Source organism: Oryza glaberrima, chromosome 11 (genome assembly GCF_000147395.1).
Source record: "Oryza glaberrima chromosome 11, OglaRS2, whole genome shotgun sequence".
Lineage (NCBI taxonomy): Eukaryota > Viridiplantae > Streptophyta > Magnoliopsida > Poales > Poaceae > Oryza > Oryza glaberrima.
Window position 1 is genome coordinate 22,614,610 of NC_068336.1, and position 21,135 is coordinate 22,635,744.

At 42.5% G+C, this 21,135-nt stretch overlaps 1 protein-coding gene across 1 annotated transcript; it reads right to left on the reverse strand.

Moving 5' to 3' along the window:
* Positions 1-15,214: 15,214 nt before the first annotated feature.
* On the reverse strand, positions 15,215-19,025 carry LOC127754004 (probable LRR receptor-like serine/threonine-protein kinase At3g47570). The gene is made up of 2 exons (XM_052279457.1): positions 16,008-19,025; positions 15,215-15,860 (listed from the first exon to the last, which is right to left on the reverse strand). The coding sequence occupies exons 1-2, from the start codon at positions 18,961-18,963 to the stop codon at positions 15,496-15,498; spliced, it is 3,321 nt and encodes a 1,106-aa protein (XP_052135417.1). The 5' UTR covers positions 18,964-19,025; the 3' UTR covers positions 15,215-15,495.
* Positions 19,026-21,135: the final 2,110 nt, after the last annotated feature.

Genomic DNA, 21,135 nt, shown 5'->3' on the forward strand with positions numbered 1-21,135 from the left:
GATTTGTTTGAGGACCACATCGCCAGCCACCGCCGAGAGTCGCCACATCGTCGCCGTGAGCGCCGGAGGGAGCGAGGGGAGGGGATAGCAGGCCGGAGAGGAGGCCGAGGAGGCGCCGGCCGGGAGGAAAGGGTTGGCGACGCCCTCGAGCAGTGAAGTTAAGGTATACATTAGTAATCCCTAAGTACAATGCATATGAAAGTTTAATAAAAAATTGGTTTAAGAGTTGTTAATTGTTTCGCATTGTTCGATGTTAGTATGTATGGTTAGCACATATTTGTTATTGCTAAATGTTGGTAGAGGTATTTAAGTAATTGTACGGTTAAATTAGTTCTTAGTTAGTACATATTATTGATATGTTGTGTGTTAAAATAGGTACAAAGGTGTTATATTTTATTTGGATTATTAAACTAGTTGTTTGTTACTAATAGTTGTAAATTAGTACACGGCAATGTAGTATAAGTTGTAATAGGGTAATTATCGAATGATTAAATGATTAAACGTGAGACTATTTGTCATGTTTTATCAGGATGTCAGGTGATATGCCCATTCGTTTGTATTATGGCGATGCTCCTATACAAATATGTGATAGCGGGGTGGATTTGACTGTATATGCCTTCCATGATACTAGTCTGAATGCACCGGAGCATATGGGTTTGAACGACGTGTTAGGGTGGTTGTATAATATGTTTGGGGTAGATCCAGTGCACGATAAATTTGTCATAAATGCCGTGTGGCCAGTGAGGGGTCAACATGGATGGCAGTGGAGAGTAGTGGAGGTTGCGTCAACTGGGAGTTGGAGGAAGTTTGTTAGTAAAGTAAGGGAGAAAGGCTATAGCCTGGCAATAGTGGTGCAGAAGACAACATGTGTTGATCGATCGGGGGAGTCAAGTCATGCCGTGGTGGAAGAAACTCCGTTGGAAGGTGGACAAGCTGAAAATGTTTGGCGGACTGAGCAAGGTCGAGGAGAAGAAGTAGTAGAGGGTAATACACAAGGAGAGATCATTGTTCGTGGCACTAATCGTGAGGCCAACGACTCGGACGATGAAGAACCGGATTCGCCTATGCGTGTTGATGCAGCGGAGGAGAATGAGGCGGTAGTGGATCAGATGGAAGTGGAAAACGAGGAATACATTGCGCTTGTAGTGGAAGGAGAAGATACAACACTGTGGGACAACAAAACTAACATACCCGATGATTGGACGACCATATCAATGAGTCGTATGAAGGTAAACGGTGGTTTAGATGCCCACTGGTGTTATGATAGTAAGCAGGTGAAAGTTGGACAGATGTTTTATGACAAAGGTCACTTACAAGATGCGGTGAAGAGGTGGGCATTTGTCCAGAAGCGTGAGTTTAGGGTGAAGGTTTCAAATAGGACGATGTATGACGTGAAGTGCATACAGGGTGGATGTCCTTGGAGAGTGCATGGTTACAAGCCACAACATGACACTTTATGGGTAGCTTCGAGGGTTGAGCAACATACGTGTTTGTTGGAGAATACCTGTCTGGTGCACAGAAACCTGACAGCGGCATTTGTGGCACAAATGGTATATTCAAAGGTGGTTAGAAAAACATCTTTGTCCCCTTTCACCATAATGCATGACGTTGAGAAAGAGTACGGATATGAGATATCGTACGACAAGGCTTGGAGGGCAAAACAGAAAGCATTGGAGATGAGATTTGGAACTTATGAGGATTCTTATCACAATCTTCCCCCACTATTGGAGGTGATGCAGGCAAGAAACCCGGGCACACACATGGCTATTCTCGATGAGGTGAATGAATATGGGGAGAATGTTCTTCGTCGGGCTTTCTGGTCATTTGGGTGCATGATAGAGGCCTTTAGAAATTGCATTCCTTTGCTCTGTGTTGATGGCACTTTCATGACAGGCAAGTACAGAGGAACAATTCTAACCGCGATCGGAGTCGACGCGGATAGCCATGTCGTTCCTGTTGCTTTTGCATTTGTTGAAAGCGAGAACACATCAAGCTGGCTATGGTTTTTGCGGCACATTAAAATGTGTGTTGTTGAAAACAGACCAAATGTGTGTGTTCTGCATGACCGACACGCCGGTTTGCTATCAGCGATACAGAAGCTTCAAGAAGATGTCACACAGTCCGTGCCATGGCCAGATTTACATAGCAGATGGTGCATGCGACATTTTGGGGCTAATTTTTATAGACAATTCAGGAGTAAGAGATTGATGGACCTATTCAAGAAGTTATGCAAGTAGAATCAACAAAGAAAGTTTGATGCCATATGGGATCAACTGGATCGTTTGACCACTACACACATGGAAGAGGTTAGGAAAAAACCCATAGTTGCCAGACAGGAGGAGCCGGAGGGACTTGAACCCATCCCTAATGAAGCACCAAGTATTACTCGGCGCAGGAAGCATGGAAGGGCCACGAAGTGCTTCACGGAGTGGGTAGAATTTGAGCCAAGGGAGAAATGGTCGTTGTTGTACGATACAGATGGATCGAGGTATGGTGTGATGACAACAAATCTTGCTGAAGTGTATAACTGGGTTATGAAGAATACACGACCTCTACCACTTGTTGCTATGCTGGAGGGCATCACGAGGGGTACACAGAAGTATCTCTGTAAAAGGTATTCCATGGCTAGTCTGAACCTCAGCAAACCCAGTGTTAAGTATAGCCCTGCTATTACACAGTACATGGATGAGAAAAGTAAGAAGGGAGGAATCCACAGAGTGTGGCCTGCTGGGAATAGAGAGTTGTTATTTGAGATACGACTTCGTGACAAGAGTGGTGTCGGCATTGGGACTACTGACATCACATTGGAATGCACGTTGTGGCCAGAGTATCATGCTTGCAAATGCAATTGCAACAAGCCTTACCTGTTACATCGGCCATGTTCCCATGTTCTTGCTGCTTCCGCAAAAGGGGGTGTTGATGGAAACATTTTTGTTTCTCCCTACTTTAGAAAGGAATCGTGGGAGGCAACTTGGCGTGGTGAATTGCGTGGTTGGCGTGCCGTGTGCGATTTCACTCGTCCTCCTCTAGGGCAAGCCAATTGGGTTCCTGACTCAAATTTATTAGTTGATACTAAGGGTCGTCGCCAGTCACGCAGGATCAAGAACCTTATGGATGAAGCTGAAGTGAAAGATCGTTCTCGTCGTAAGAAAGCTTGCATTCTTTGCGGGGAGAACCATTCCCGTAAAGATTGCAGCATGTACAATGTAGGGCAAGATGCCACAGGCGCTGATGTTCGTCGCGTTCCAAAGGGGAAGTCGAAGAAGTGAAATAATCCTTAGTTCGCTATTATCCTTGGTGGACTCCCTACTTTGAAGATCGTTATCGTTCAATTTTATGTTTAGTGCGTCTGTAATTTTAATTTGAACTTTCTTGCACTTTTATTACCCGAATCTATTTGTAATGGCCTTGTAATTTTCATTTTGAACTGCACTGCACTTTTAATATCGTCATGTATTTGTATTGGAATTGTAATTTAAATTTGGAACTGCACTGCACTTGTAATATCATAATATATGTGTCGTGGGCTTGTAATTTTAAATTGAAATGTACTGAACTGTTCTTATCTGTATCTATGTGTGCTGGTACTGTAATTTTAAATTGAAATGGCATGCAAATTTGTTAATTGAATTATGTTGCATACATTTACTGTACTGTTACCATACGTGCATTGTACTAATGTGGTTTTCGATCTGCAGGTATGGCTGATCAATATGATGTGCAGCTGATAGACAAGGAGATCGATAGGAACCATCGATTGCGACGTCTTAGTACAGGAACTTTCTGCAATGTGCTAAAGATGCGAGGACCGGATCAATATTGGCGTATTGATCCTCGTTGGGTTCCAAGGTGTGTGAAAATATATTGTTTTTACTAATACAAGGTGTTTATATTTTCATGTATTAATAACTTGCGCTCTGTCATGTTGTAGGCTGAGAGCAGCTGGGTTGTTGACGTTTGCACGGTTGGTCGAGCCTTCACGTGCAAGGTCCGAACGAATCCACATTGACGCGGCGCTTCTGAGTGCTCTTGTGGATAGATGGAGGCCTGAGACCCACACTTTTCACCTCACAGTTGGAGAGATGGTGCCCACTCTGCAGGATGTGTCTTATTTGTTGGGGCTGCCGATAGCTGGGCCAGCAGTTGGCCCAACAATGGTGAATGCTGGATGGGCGGATGACCTTCGGGCCAGTTTTGGTGGTGTGCTGCCTGTTGCACTGGAGGATCTCACAGATGGGCACGGGCCTACGAAAAGTTGGTTGAATCAGTTTCGACAGGATGTCTTCCCTGATGACCAGGAGGAGTGGATCGTGCAGCGGCACTTAGTCGCTTACCTGTTGTGGTTATTTGGATGGGTGATGTTCACGGGAACTCACGCTGACTCCGTGGACAAGCACTTCATCCACTTTGCGGAGCAGATTGCAGAGTTACCTATCGCGGAGATTCCATAGTACAGTTGGGGGTCGGCGGTACTTGCGGCGACATATGCCGGACTATGTGATGCTTGCGTGAGGAACAGCAAGCAAAGTTCACTCCCTGGATGCCCGTTGCTACTTATGTTGTGGGCGCACGAGCGCTTCGACATTGGGAGGCCTCAGCTTGACTCGTACGCAAACTACGGTTTGCGAGAGATGTACAAGTCTAGTGTTGATGACATCGACGATCGTCCCACTATGGGATCCTTGTGGACACACCGTGAGGTAATTTTTGTTAAATTCGTTTATGTTATCATTATGAATACTAGTTCACAAACTTTCCTTATATGACTAATGAAAACTACTACTTGTTACAGCCGCAGTGGGTTAGCGGGACGACACGTCGTGTCTACACTCAGTTTGTAGCTGACTTTGATCAGCTTACGCCTGACCGTGTTCGGTGGACTCCCTACACTCAGCACGATGTCAATGAGCGTGCACCGCACGGTCTCGCGGATCTTTGCACGTGAGATATGCAACTCTGGAGGACGACTTGTCACCTCGTGGTGGACGTGCATGTCGAGCCACACAATGTCCACAGGGTTCTCAAACAGTTGGCCATGTATCAGGACTTCCCTCCGAGAGATGGTCGTCCTTTGGCTGATAGTCTTCATAGGTTAGTTCACATCACAGTTGTTTAATCCTACATTTTTTAAAATAAATCACTGCACAACATTTTTTCTGATGTGTGAATTTGTTGTTGTGCAGGTACTCCAGAAAGGGGCTCGGGCTTTCCTACGAGCTAGTTATTGTAACCACGGTTCAGCCGACGGTACAAGAGTGGGAGCACGCAGCTGATAACTTGGCACTTCAGACACCTCCAGACGATGGGAGTTATTATGGAGCTTACCTTCGTTGGTACCGCAGTGTTACACGATGGAGGTGTTTTCCTCCACAAGGAGATAGCACCGTCCCCCACCAGGCAGCGATTACTGACACGTTTGCCCCTCAGCCTAGATCAGCTTACAACTCAATGGTACGTGTTTATTTGTGGAATTTGAGCAACTAGTTCAATATTTTTAAAAAGTTAGCAAGTAGTTCAGTACGTCTAATAAATGTGCAATTGGTTCAACTAGTTCCTTTTCTTACATAAATGTGGAACTAGTTCAGTATTTATAAATGATGTGCAACTGGTTCATTATTTCTAACAAATGTGCATCTTGTTAAATACTCTTAATAAATGTGCAACTGGTTAAATAATTTTAATTGCCTTGATTATTTGTGGAACAGGCGGAATTTGTTGAGCACGTTCACGTGGAGTCCGACACCCTGCTGCAAAGACTAGAGGTGAGACCTCCAGTCGTCAGGCCTGACGACGTGGCGAGCGTCCTTCGCAACTTCCGTGCACGTGCTGTCGCACTACTACGTCGTGTCTCTTGTCGGAGCGCGGCAGATGTGGTGCAGACGTCGGGCCGACGGCCATCACCACCACTACCCCGACGTTTCAGCGTGGATCGGAGTGGTCCATCCACTTCACGTCGCGGGTACGAAGCGGCCCACACATCTCACGGTCGTCCTTCCTTTCAGCACACCCCATCACCGGAGTACACTAGGGGGTCAGCCGGATCAGGGGTACCCACGTCGAGCACGGCACCACCACGTCCGCAGGTATTCCAAACTCCGCCTTATGTTCACCCCACGCAGGGAGTATCTGGGTCGGCACACTTCCCTTACATGCCAACGGGGGACAACGTGTTGAACACACCAGCATGGGGACTTCATATCACTCCGCGTGCGCCAGAGCAGGGCCACACACCGCACACATGTAAGTCATTTTAAACAATAACACGCTTTAGTTTCTAATTATATGTATCGTTACTAACTACGCCATATTTTTTGGTTTCTCCCTTTTGTGCAAACAGACGATGAGTACGGTTCGGCGTCGACGCATCACGGAATGCCTGCTTACTCCCCTCGCACAGCATTCATTGAGGATTTCTTTTCCACTGATCCTCCCCAGGGGGAAGTAGGGATGGATTACTGGCACGCAGCACCTCAGGTCACACAGCCGACGCAGGAGACGGAGGCCGGTCAGGGGCCAGACGTGACACCATAGCAGGCAGCTAGAGATAGGCACCCCCCTGATAATTTGACATATCCTACTGAGCAGATTAGGCGTAGGAAGAAGGGAGGACCTAGCAAGCGTGCGAAGGGCACTGATCGTCCTTGACTTATATATTTGTATTAAACTTTTAGTCATTTATGTTCTGTCCGAACTATTTGAGAAACACTTTACGATTAACTTAGTACTATCAGTACTATTTCATAAACTTCTTCGGATAATTACTCAGTAGCATACCCTTCGAATGAATCATGACAAATTATCATTCAAATATACAAATAATGAAACTAAATAATTCAAATATTTTAACCAACAAATAAATACTACAATTTCTGACCAACCATTATCAAAACCCTAAATCATATACATATAACATTACAAAAATATTTTCCTTTCTTACACACTAAAATAAATTACATATTATTAAAAAAATAACTTATTATTACAAATAAATGGAGAACACGACCCTGTCGAACTGCGCCAGTTCGACGGATATCCTGTCGAACAGGGGCAGTTCGACAGCCCTGCCTATCGAACAGCAGCCTTCCGATCTCCTCGCCAGTCGCGCTCTGGCCGTTCGATAGGCGCCCTATCGAACTGCACCCGTTCGACAGGGACCTACTTTCGCGATTTTCCCCGGTTGACCACTACTTTTGCGATTTTTCATAAAAATAATATTAATTCTCAAAAAAATTCGAAAATGGAGAGCATCAGAGTTAGTAGTCCATGCAAAACTAGTTGGAATAGTTACTCAGTTTGTGTTAGTGGTGAATGAGATGTTAATTCATTGGTTCTGATGCTTGCACTAGCGCGATCCTTAAGTGGATTTAATTTCTCAATCACGTAGGAACTAGCAAACTTCACGGAAACAATAAAATGCAGATTAGAACGACGTGTCTAAGCATCCAGCAGAGCAAAAACGTACCTATGGCTGTATTTAGTTCACACTGAAATTTAGAAGTTTGGTTGAAATTGGTACGATGTGATAGAAAAGTTGTGTGTGTATGAAAGGTTTGATCTAATGTAAAGTTGGAAGTTTGGAAAAAAACTTTGCAACTAAACAGGGCTATATCACACTTTTGTAGATAGGTAGAAGGGCACGGAGATCTGTAGTTGATCGACACTTCGATCCACTCTACTGATGAGCATCCAACGGCTCAAATTTGCATGGAAGATCTACATGAATTCAACATTCACTGGATATTGGACTCTCGAATATGGTCCAAACAACAAAGTCAACAGGAGGAACACAACTCGATCAAATTTTGTATGAATCGACTGGGTCTGCAGGTTTTAGTCGGGCATGCATGCAATCGCACTGCTCTCAAATACAGAACGATATTTCTGTTTATGTTACATGTTCTCTCTATATACTACCGATTTTACAAGCGGCTGAAAACGGTCTTCCTAGGCGGAAGGCCGGTCCGCCTGTGAAAATCAGTGCCGGGCGGCAACTCCACTTCAGAAGAACATTTTCACAGGTGAACGGGAGCCCAGCCGGCCGCCTACGAAGAAGGGAAGGAGTCTGCCTGCGATAATATCGGGGCCGCCTGGGAAAATTTGGCGTGAAAATTTAAAATCTCCCACCAATTTTTTATAATAATTTTACAATTAATTAATTTATCAATACATTAATATTATTAGTCAGTTACAAACATGTCAAACTACATAAATGCATATATTGCATTAGTGAAAAATGTTGTCAATATTTACATATAATTTTTTACAATTGTCATTTCAAATGCACATTTCAAATTTTGTGGCATCAAGTTGTTCCACTCCCGAAGAAACTTGTTCTCATCACTTATCACTAGGCTTCCTTTTGGGTCAAAGAACCGTCCATCTTTATGACAACACTCGCAGTGGATGAAGCGGCAGAGATCCCGCCGCACATTATTAAAGCCTTCATCGTCAAAGTTTGTTCGGAGTTTGATTCTAGGCAGCTGCATCCACGAAAGAACGAAAATATATTAGTATATCATTTAGATGTGTAGTTATCCATTAGACCTAGAGATACATACATCCGATATATTAGCATCGCTAGGCTGTCAGTACTTGTTCTTCCGTTGGCATAACAGGCGACTGGACATATTTTTAGAGTCCATCCTCATGGCCAGGTTAACCTCACAAGCCTCAGCTATGTATTACTTGTAAATCGGTTCACAAATGCAATACCTCAAACCGATGTGTGGTGACAACGGCTCCTGATGCTTCACAGGCTTAGATATGTTCATGCCGTGGATATTTGGCATATTACATTGTTTTAATTGAGAAAATCCCCTATATACCCATGAAAGTTCATCTAATCCCTTTTATACCCCTTAATTTTGCTCAATCCCTTACATACCCCTGAATTTTAGTTTAGATCCCTTCCATGCCCTTTCTGCTAGTTGACCGTTAGTTGACCGTTAAATTCTTTTGAAAAAGTCCATTTTGCCCTTTGCTATGAAGAAACATAATAAATTAATGAAGTACATTGTAGGAATGAAAAAATTTATTGGATGAGACTATTATATTTATGAGTCATTGATGCACCATATTATTTGTGACAAATTTACTTTTACATATGATATAAAAATTTAATACTTATTTATTAGTTATAAAAAGTTCTTTTATGTAGCATATGTATTTTCATAGTAATACAACAGATTTGTTTATTACTATCAGAACACATATGCTAAAAAAAATAAATAAGTATTAATTTTTTATGTCATATCTAAAAGTATATTTATCACAAATAATATGGTGCATAACTATCTCATAAACATAATAGTTTCATATAACAAATTTCTATGCTCCAACAATATACTCTATTAATTTATATGCTTCTTTATGCCAATGGGCAAAATGGACTTTTTCATAAGAATTTAACGGTCAACTAACGGTTAACTAGCGGAAAGGACATGTAAGGGATCCAAACTAAAATTCAGGGGTATGTAAAGGATTGAGCAAAATTCAAGGGAACAGAAGGGATTAGGTGAACTTTCAGGGGTAGACAGGAGATTTTCTCGTTTTAATTTGGTTTTCATGCATGGGAGTTTTTGTTTTGTGTAAGTGCTGAGGATCAAATGAGGCAGTGGTGCTCTAGCTTATAGGCAACTTGGTTGGTAGGAGCTAGTCGATCAGCTTAATTGGTTCTCATCAAGAGGCAGGGTACAGATATATAATTAAGCATCGATCTACACAACAAGTGAATGCACTAGCAGCTTCCACTACTACAAAAAGGGTCATTGGTGCCGGTTTGGAACCGGCTATAAGTGCCGGTTTCCCAACCGGCACCTATTGGTCGGCACCAATAATGGTAACCGCACCTATAACAATTATAAAACCGGCACCTTTAGCTTTGCTCAGCCAAAAAAAAAAGAGAGCCGGCTCAAATCGAGCCGAACTCACTGAGCACCGTAGCCATGCGCCCAAATCAAATTGAAATCCCCAAATCGTCCACAAATCGTCACCAAAATTGACATCACAGATCGATAATCATTCACAAATCGTCACAAAAATCTATCAAAACATCTAATACAAAATCTACAGAGATGAGGGAGGAAGAGGGGCTGGCCGCCGGCGGGCCCCTCTTGTGCCGCCGCTCGTCGCCTCCCCTCTGGCCAGATCCGGTGGAGGGGAGGGCGCCGCCGCCCCTCCCGCCGGATCCGGCGGAGGGGAGGGCGCCACAGCCCGCCGCCTCCCATCTCGCCGCCGCTGAAGCCCGTCGCCCGCCACCTCCCCTCCCGCCGGATCTGGCGGAGGGGAGGGCGCCGCCGCCTCCCATCTCGTCGTCGTTGACGGCGTCGCCGCCCGACTGCCGCCGCGCAAGAGAAGACGAGAGAGAGAGAGACGAAAAGGAGGCGAGAGAAGGCGAGAGAGATAGATAGAGATAAGGCCGAGAGAAGACGAGAAGTTTGACTCATATAGGCGTCCCTAGATCGGCTCGGCTCGGTATGAGTCGTCGGGCTGGATCGGCTCGGCTCGGTTTGGAAAGGTGCCGGTTTTTTTAGAAAACCGACACCTATAATTATGCCCTATATAAAGAAACGGAGGGAATATCTATTAAAAATGTGGCTTGCCTAAGGTTAGGTGTGGCAAATTTAGATGCCAACCAAAAGCATTACATCAATAATTTATGATGGGGAGCATGACTTAAAAGGTGGGGGCAGTCATCATCCATCAGACTAGTCTTTGAGTTGTGTAGGCCCAGAACCTAAAGTTGTAGCTCCGGTTAGGTCTGTGGTGAAGTAGACTCGATATGATCCGGGTGGCTCACGGATGGTGGGTCAGGCTACACACTCTAACAAGTGATATCAGAGCCCAAGTTTGAAACCTAGAACTATTTCCATAGGTCGCATGGGTGGGGAGGCCAGGTAATAAGTCTTCAGGGTCACATAGGTTAATGTAACGGGGGAGATTGTTAAGTTTAGTCCCACACCGGCAATTAATAATGTAGGAGCACGACTGAAAAAGTTGGGGTAGTACTTATCCATCAGACTAGCCTTTAGGGCTATGTAGATGCATGACCTAAAGTTGTGTTTCTAGTTGGGTCTATGGTGGTGCAGGCCGTCCAATGTGATTTGGGTGGCCCACGGATGGTGAACCAGGCTGCGCACTCTATCAATTTGTGCCATTATGGTACATAGTTCTCTTATGGGCAGTCTTCTCCACTACATAATTATATATACAGCTTGATTACCCTTGGAGATGCATGGTACGATTATATCCTGTAATCAGTCAACGACATTTCTTCATGCTACCAGAACCAGCCAACAAATCTACATTGGCCAGAACTAGTCATTGTAGAATTAATAACATTTTTGAACTCAACGAATGAAACTAGTGCTATCCTAGCGGTAGCTCTCGGAATCGCGAGCAACATGTTCATAGCCCTCACTTAAGACACATGAACTTGTCAAGATTTTTATAGGACTAGTTTAATTCATATAAAGTTCCCCTAAACCATCCTAAAGATATATATGTTGTCTATCACATATATAGGACCACATGAGGCTGCAGCCTGCAGGTAGTCAATGTGTCCTGTTTGCTTAGTTGGCAGCTCATATGGCAGCCACAAATCTAACAACAGGGCATTTCGATGTAGACACTTCCGTTGATAATGTCATTTCATTGAAACCTATTTATAGGATGGCATTCAGCCAAAGCCTACTATTAATGACGTACGGCATCCATCCATGTTGGGTAATTTTAACATTCAAGAAGGTAACGGGAGATAACATATTTTCTAATGTAAAATTTTGTACTTACATATGATAAGTAATTAAGGTACCAAAAGGTTTAATGTAAAATTTATGAGCAGTTCTCCCATCCATGGTACTAGCTAGGTACCATCATCTCCAACCAGTTACCAAACCAATCCCACCCTTAATCTCGTAGGGTAATGGATGGGAAAGATAAAAAGTGTTCATGTCGGATCCACCCAGATCCACTCATCCTAGGGTTCTCGCTAGCCGAATGGCGGCCCGGCGGTTGGACGGCAGGGGTGTGGCTGGATGGTGGCCCGGCGGTCGGACTATGGGTCCGCGGCAGGGCGATGGTGCAGCGATTGGACTGTGGCTCGGCGGAAGGGTGGCATCTCAAAGAAAGGGCATCGGCTTGGATGGAGCCTCGGCGGTCAAACTGTGGGTTGGTGGCAGGGCGACAGCTGGACGGTGGCCTGGCGGTCGAATTGCGGGTCGGCGGCAAGGTGACTGCCTAGCGGCTGCAATGCGACATGGCGAAAGGGCAGCAACAGGGCAACATCTCGGTGGAAGGGCGACATCTTGGCGGAAGGGCGGCTGGACAGTGCCCTTGTGGCCGCTGTGGTAGGATGTGGCTCGGAAGCCTTAGAGGAAGGACGACGACATGGTGATGAACATATCAGCCACGCAAAAATATATCTTTGCCCCTCAATCTAAGAATACCTGGTGGAGTAAGACCCGTTGAGAGGAGGTACAAAAATTTTCCAACCGTCAGATCTTTCTAGATAGACGGTTCAGGTTTTGTACATGGTTGGAGATGGTGGTACATGGTACCACCTTTTTCAAGGATTGGAGAACTGCTCAAAAATTATATACCCAATTTTTAAGGTCTGGAAAATTTCTCATCTCCGACTGCGAGGCTCTAGCCCTTATCTCGCTCCAGCCACCCCACCTATCCTTGCTCGCCTCCAGTGGCGAGCTCAGCGTGAAGGTGAAGCCAAGCACCGCGGATCAAGTGCCACCACCGATAGCTATGGATGCGCAGGCAAGTAGGGCAGCACGCAACAACGAGATGCCTTGCAAAGCTGAGTGGAAGCCACTGGTGCGGTATCATTCCGCGCACATTTGCTTCGCTACATGCTTGTCCTTGCGGGCATGTCATCTTAATGCAGCCGCTCCCTGCAGGTAACTGCAGCTTCACACTGCAGCCTTCGCTAGCTGCTTTTGTGAGTATGTGACTACCCGAGCTTAAACACCTGTGCAGCAGATCATTAATGAGCTGTAGCAAGATGGCTATCTATTTCGAGCATTCCTGATGCTTCACATGCCTATATATGTTTCTTTGTTTCCAACATGGACAAATGGGATCACCGCATGCATTATTTTCTTTCTGGTCGCGTACATGTTCTTATTGGCAGCTAGCTTTCTCGACTGAATGACTGAAAATAATGAGCTTGGTTGTTTTTATAGATGAAGGAGACTGATTCTACATTTATAGTGGATGAACTTAATAATTGCTCCAAATTGCCCCAACCATTTAATGAAATTTTGACCGGTGAATGCATAAGTGATTAATTCGTCGTTAACGTTCTCCTTATTTTTTTGGACAAAGGGGCATGATCACTAGCTAGCATACCCACATGCTAATATTTGTGAAATGGACAATTTTGCTTACTGACATAGCCAATTGTACAAAGACCTTCAGCTTTCCTTTACATATTTGGTTGATAAAAAAGTAGTACAACTAATTATGTTTCAATTTTGAAGGTAGTGCACCTAATAATTAATTCATGATCATTCGCATGCATGTGTCCTCCACATCCAACCGCGCTTGCCCTCTGCTACTCCGATAGAATCCACCAGCCGACTAGTGAGAAGCCTCTACATCAAAAATTACCTGGCATTTGAGGACCACCTTAGGCCTTGTTCAGAGGGGATTTATTTCCTACTCTAGTCTGGTGTGGAATTATTCCTCCTTAATCCCATCCAAACCTGTTCAATCTCCTCCAAATCGAAAAAGTACTTAGCTGGAGTCGTCGGTCACTGCAAGATTTCTGATGCTAGCAGGATACATGGGCATCAAAGGGCAGGATAGTAAAACGTCTTAACCGCCAGTATTCAACCACGTTAATGGTGGAAGAGCATGCTTGCACTTCTATGGCTAAAGTCAGGTATCGCATTTCTAGTTTCAGCTTCGTCCCTTTTGTGTGCAACACCAAAAGGTCTTGCGAAAACGGCACCAAAGTGACCATCTATATCTAATACTCCCAATGCTTCACATACCTATGTTTACTACCAACTTTGATGGATGGAATGGTTTGCATCTCTCTTCTCTCATGTCTTGTTTTTGGATAGTCAGATATATTCCTTATCCTTTCCTGAATGGAAAACGCCAAAAATGGATTCAACTAAAATCCAAACCAATCCAAACTAATCCAAGGTGATCCTTGAATTATAAATAGAGCTTGGTTACCCTTGAACATGAAGGGCATGATTATGTCCAGTATCCAGTCAATGACATTAGTTATATATTGCTTCACGCTACCTCTGAAACTGTTCAAACGTGAATTAATTAATTATTTATTAATTTACAATAAATTAACTCTGTCACAACGTAAATTACTATACTATTATAAAAGAGGCACACCCCATGCTAATCAGCTAATGCGAAACCAAGTAGCCAACCACCGGATGATCAACCGCCATCCACAGCCAATGGCTGTTTACGCCTGCAGAGCAGCTGCCGCGGCGGATGAGTCTCCTCTAACGTAAAGTTAAAAGGACATTGTCACTGACATGTGGGACCTACAAAGGTTGGGCTCACACGTTAGTGACCCACGTCGCTCTGACTTAAAGTCAGAGGAGCGCGATCCTGCCTCGGCGCTAGCCATTCGAGTTCGGAGCTGAACTCCTCGTAGCCACGCCTAGATGCTGCAGCCGCCTGCAGCTGCAGGTAACTGTATCTTCAGACTACTGCCTTCGTTGCTTATGTGAGCGTGTGACTGCTCGAGCAATCAAACTGATTGGGGAATGAAAATTAGAGTCTGTACCCCAGAAATTCAGATCGACGCAGAAAAAAATTGGGGAAAATTGAGCCCCAGATATCATATCAAAACTGCCACCCATCTCCCCTATTTCTGCACTCACTTCGATTTAATTTGGCTATCAAACTGTTGCCCTGAGTTTACGAGCTAGGTGTGTTTGCCAATTGCAGTTTCAGCACTACATGGGCTGGGAACCTAATTGGATGTCCAGGCGGTATGATCATATATACCGGGCTTACAAGAAACAAATTAACTCGTGAATTGTTGGTCCAAGATCTCAATGAATTCGGATGTACTTAAAGTTCTCTGCTTTTGTTTCATCATCACTGTTTATTGCATAAAGTTTCTGTCCCTCTTAATATGCTCTGTGACATACCTTAATTTAGCTATAATAGTACAATAATTCATAGTACACATAATTATTAATATTATATTCTGTATCGTTCCATAGAAAATCACTCCTATGCAATTGTTGCATGGCCCATCAATTTTGTGATCAATGCATTTGGAATAAACTGCATCACAGCATGTGAGAACCGTAATGGCTGCATTATTGCCCCATTTTAAAACTGTAGCGTGTACAAGTGTAACTACAAATTCGTAATCATAATTTTATTTGGGTTCATAAAGAGGATAATCTTCACTACTACAACTGGAAAGATGAGTACCAACACTATTTTACTAGCTTTCAGCAGGTGGACTTCAGTAGTATATATCCATCCATTTCCTCAGTTGATCAGTGCATAATATTTTTCTTTGATGGAAATGATCTGATAGTAAACATCATCCATTGTTGGTCGATCTTTTGGTGATGTCTCTGTGCACATTAGCCCAAGCTTAGCCAGTTGTATGGCACATGTTAGTATTTCAGGCACAACATGATTTGGGTCTTCACCTTCGTGATATTCGGTGATAGTAGGTTCTAAAATGTCACTGATTTGATCTGGAAATGCCGACTCCACAAAGCTGCGAAGGTCAACTCCATCCTGAAACATTTCATCAGTTGGGCGCTTTCCTGTGATCATTTCTAGAACAATAATTCCATAACTGTATACATCACCCTCGGTTGAGACCTTGCACCCCAAGCCATACTCTGCAATCAAGATTGAGCAAGTTACTTAATAAAATGTTTGTTAGTCAAAAAATGATACCTGATTCGATGGAGTGGAATTACCCATCACCTCCGTGACAGATAATATCGAGTACAAACGAACAAAAATAATTGAAATAAAGTCCTTACCTGGTGCAATATATCCGATTGATCCTCTCAGTCCAGCAGTACTTGATGAATTATTCAGGCTTATAAAGTTGTTGTGAAGAAACTTTGCAAGTCCAAAGTCACTAAGACATGCAACCATTTCATCATCCAAAAGGACATTGCTTGGTTTCAGATCACAATGAACCAAAGGAGGAGTGCACCGATTATGAAGATAGTCTAATGCAACTGCAATGTCTACAGCTATTCCAATTCTTGAACCCAAACCCAAACGTTTTTGTGGGCTTTGAATGATTTTTTTTGGATGGATCCAGCTTTCGAGGTTCCCATTAGTCCTAAACTCAAGAATAAGTGCTTTGAATTCATTTCCTGATGGATCAAAGGTTGAGCATAGGCTAATCACTCTTATAAGATTCCGGTGGCGAATGTTTTTCAGTGCTTCACATTCAGCAAAAAAGTTGGTTGGTGCTCCTTTTTTATCAAGTCTAAATACTTTAATTGCAACATTGCGTGCTTCAAACTTCAACTGACCTTTATATACTAATCCAAATGTTCCCGAGCCAACAAGACTTGTTGAAGAGAAACCATCTGTTGCTTTGTATAGATCATTGTATGATAATTTATCAAAATGCCTGAACGAATGGTTGACGATGATTCTCTTAGGCTCAGTTCTCTTCCTCATAAGAATGATGGCAACACATACTGAGGTGACTATAACAATGGTAGTGACTGGAATCACTAAACCAAGAATATAAGGTGTCTTGTTCCGTTTGGATGACATATCCTTGCAAAGTGCTAAATGTAGCATTGCAGAACCTCCACACAACTTTTTATTTCCTTGCAAAAACACATCGTTTGAATTTGCAAACACACCTCCTTTAGGGACAGGTCCCTCAAGGTTATTGAAGGAGAGATTGAGAGTGTGTAAGGAACCAAAAGACTCAAAATATGTTGGGATTTCACCAGACAAGTTGTTCTGTGACAGATCCATCTCGCTGATACCTCTTAAGTTGTTAAGAGATGCTGGGATGCTTCCTTGTAGAAAATTTGCCTCTAGGTGAACTGATTCCAACAGAAGGCACTGCCCAAGAGAGGAGGGGATCTCACCAGATAATTGGTTGTGTGAGATATTAAGCGAATTAAGATTAATCAACCTACCAATCTGCAGTGGTATGTGTCCGGTTAGTTGATTATAGGATATGTCTAAGCCTTCTGAAAGTGTCGAAATGGAAAATAGTTCTGATGGAATGCTTCCAGTGAGGTAATTTCTAGAAAGGTTTAGTTTTGTCAAATATGTGCATCTAGCTAAACTAGAAGGTATTTGCCCTGTTAAATCATTTTCCTGAAGATAAAGTTTAGTAAGCTGCTCTAATTTTCCAATTGATTGTGGGATCTCTCCAGAAAGTTTGTTGCCGGACAAGCTTAGGATTGACAAGTTTTGAAGATTTACTAGTGTGTCAGGAATTTGGCCAGAAAGAAAATTTCTATCCATTTGAAGGACATTGAGGCCAGTGAGTTTTTCTATCTCGGAAGGTATGCTACCAGTCAATTTGTTCTGTATTAGGATCAACACATTAAGGCTTTTGGAAAGGTTGGTAATAGAAAGTGGTATTATTCCTTGGAGATTGTTTCTGTCCAACCACAAATTTTGTAGTTTGGTGCAGTTCGTTAGTGAGGATATGAAAGTCCAATCTCCAGCCTCAAGCATATTGTCACCTACATCTAAATAAGTCAGCGCGGACAGGGATCCCAATGAAGGGATGACACCAGTGAAAAAGTTTCTGCGAAAATATATTTCTTGGAGATTCAAAGCACTGGCTAACGAAGAAGGAATTGGTCCTTCAAACTGATTCCCTTCTAGTATTATACTTGTGAGTCCGGGAAGGGCATAGCCAATGTTGGTAGGAATTCTCCCAACAAATCGGTTGGCGCCCAAGTTTAGATAGGTAAGACTCGAGATTGTGTAAAGTCCTTGTGGAACGATGCCTGATAAATTGTTATAACTTAGGTCTAGTATTTGCAAACTAGAAAGTTTGCTTATGCTCTCTGGAATGGCTCCTCCTAAGTTGTTCCCAGAAAGCATCAACGTAGAAAGGGAAAGAAGGTTGCCACTTGTGGTAGGAATCTCACCAGAGAGCTGGTTTCGAGTTAAGCTAAGGCATACTAGTGTCGTAGATGCTTTGGAGAATGGAGGTATAGGTCCAGAAAGACTGTTCGATGATAGATCTATGTAATAGATGGTAGTGCTACTGAACAAGGATGGGGGTATCCCCCCACTTAGGCTGTTATTCTGAAGATTAATCCATACAAGTGATTTGTTCCTCCCTAAAAGTTCAGGAATGGTGCCAGTGAGCTTATTGTTTGGAATGAATAAGGCAGAAAGGTTAGAAAGCAAACCGAATTCTTGAGGGATGCCTCCATGAATATTGTTGTTACTAAGAATAATTTGCTGAAGAAATGAACACTGGGCAAGACTTGGAGGGATCTCACCTTCGATGGAGTTGCTAAATAGGTCGACAATCTCGAGGAGGGAGCATGATGATATAGTCGCTGGTATCTCACCAGTAAGAGAATTCAAGCTGAGATTGAGATATCTAAGGCGGGTTAACTGCCCAACTTCAGGAGAAATTTGACCATTTAGTTGGTTACCGGGCATGTGAATTCTTGAGACGAAACTAAGGCCAGCTACACAAGGAAATATTTGGCCTGTGATGTTCTGTGACTCAAGATCTAATGCCACAACCCGAGATGGGTTGCTGTTGCTACAAGTAACTCCTTTCCAATTGCATACTGCAAGAGATTCATTTCCCCATGAGGCTAGTGCTTCAGAGGGGTCATGGAGCTGGGACTTGAGGCAGAGGAGGGCCTTGCGATCAGCACTGGAATCGTTGTGGAATTGAGCGGACACAAAAAATGCAAGGCATAGGCCATGGAAATGGAAGCAAGCCAGAAGAAGAAGAAGAAGATGCTGCTGTGACATGATGCTTTTGTGCTTTCTGCAGTTGATTAATTTCTGAACCGCTGTGTTCCAGGTTGAGAGTTTATATAACACAAATCTTGTTTTACTAGCCACATAGTCACGCTTTGCGCGACTTTCGATCCTATTTAAGAACTTCTGAATATGGTCTATTAGTTTAGCTTATTTTTTATGAATGTTTTGACATAAGTTCATTTGTTTACAAAGTATCACTTGCTTTAGCCAATTATAGATATAGCTAAGTTGTACTATATATTTATAATATGAATCACTAAAAGTCTTCTCTTCCTTCTCTTTGTATCATGTTCTAGGAGGAGATAGAAACCTCTGAAAATTTCCATATGTTTAATATATTTGTGGTTTTTTCAATACATGCACCCTTTCGATCCAATGGCCATTTTTTATCCAAACTCTTTCTCCGACTGCTAATATATTTTTGAAAAAGTGGCGCATCTCGTGCAAGAAAACTTGCTGCTTTCACCATATAAGATTATTTCTTGTTTTATATATATATAACATCGAACCAGTATGTATATGTATTCACATTACGGTTACGGTTAGCAACTTATCATGATGAAATAGCAAGTGATAGTTGTGGGGCTAGATGATGTTCGCATCACGGTTGGCAAATTCAAGACCTTTATTTTAGAAGAAAGGTATGGTCAAGTGAGAACGAAAGAAATATATGCATCCGAGGTAGTCACTGGTCGTCGTTTCTTTATGATCAGCATCGTCTAGTCCACTTTTGTCATTATATCGGGCATTTAAATACCTGTGGAAATTGATGTACTGTGACTCCATCAGCCTAGCTTGGCCACACATATAACACATCTCCTCCTGCAAGTAGCACATTGTCATATAGAGGAAGACACGCATGCTGACCGTCTTCTTTGCAAAACAGTCACTGAGAATAATTAAAGCTTGAGGCCCACCATCATTATTGAAATTCATGGCCAGGAAAATGACTTGGTTAAACATTGTGACTTTGAATAAAGCCAAATTCCAAACATGCATCATCCAAGTCGTCGCTGTAAGTCGTCAGTCTTCAGCATGCCAGGATGTAAATCCAAACTAGCTAGTAGTAGTTTTTGTCAGACTTATCGTTTCAAATTGACGCATTTTTGTTCAGCACATCATATATATTTTCCAACAAAAAATAGTGGATGGATATTTGATTTGAAGATTGGTAATAGTCTCTCTGCAAATATTTGATAAACTACTACAAATATGATCATAACAAGTGTATTAATGATTCAGATGAATTTCATGTATTTAACAAAATTACCATACCAATACAAGGATTGATTACTAGGTTTTCAATAAAATTAATGATCTAATTATAGGTATAAAAATGATATCAGTTTATTTTAAATGCAGAAACTATTTCACAACTGTAACTATCTAGTCAAAACTATCAATCAATGAATAAATCTTTGTGGAGTCTACATTTGAAATTCGCGGCGGTATGAAATTCTTTAAATAGCGCCATGAAATCAACTTTCATTACTTCCCAAAAAGCATGATATAACTTGAAAAATTATCTTTAATTGCTCTATTTGAAATGTTGTCTCTAGCACGCTTCTTTTAAGTAAAATCATTCGTTAATAATTCATTTTTCAACTGAGTTTCTTCAGGAATATATATCATCCGTTCGAGCCCAACCCCCTCCCCATCCCCCCGCCCCCACCAAAAAAAAGGAACTCTGGAGAGGTCAAACAAACTTTTATAGTGAGTTGTAGTAGAAATTTTAGGCCTTAAGATTGTATCAAAACTTATTATTCGATACAATTAATAAAATATTGTTTACCTATGTCATTAGCAACCAGCTCAGAATATTTGGAATTAGAATCCCATTCCATTATTTTGTTAACCCTATCTCATTGCTACCATATATATTGTATCTCCTCCCCTCTTACAATTTGATCCAACCTATTATTAAGACGATACTTAATTAAGATCTAATTCCTCCCAAGAAAACAAAGTTGTTTCAGCCTTTAATTTTTTCCAAATTAACTATCCAATTAGGAAGGTAGGCCGCGCATATGCGCCGGCACCTTATTTAATATTGCTTGAATTTTAATTATGGATACTTATTGTTGGTGACGGTTTCTTAAAATATTTTTTTACTCTATTCTAGACATGTTTTGGTCAGTAACTTGTTTGAGATTGCTTTGA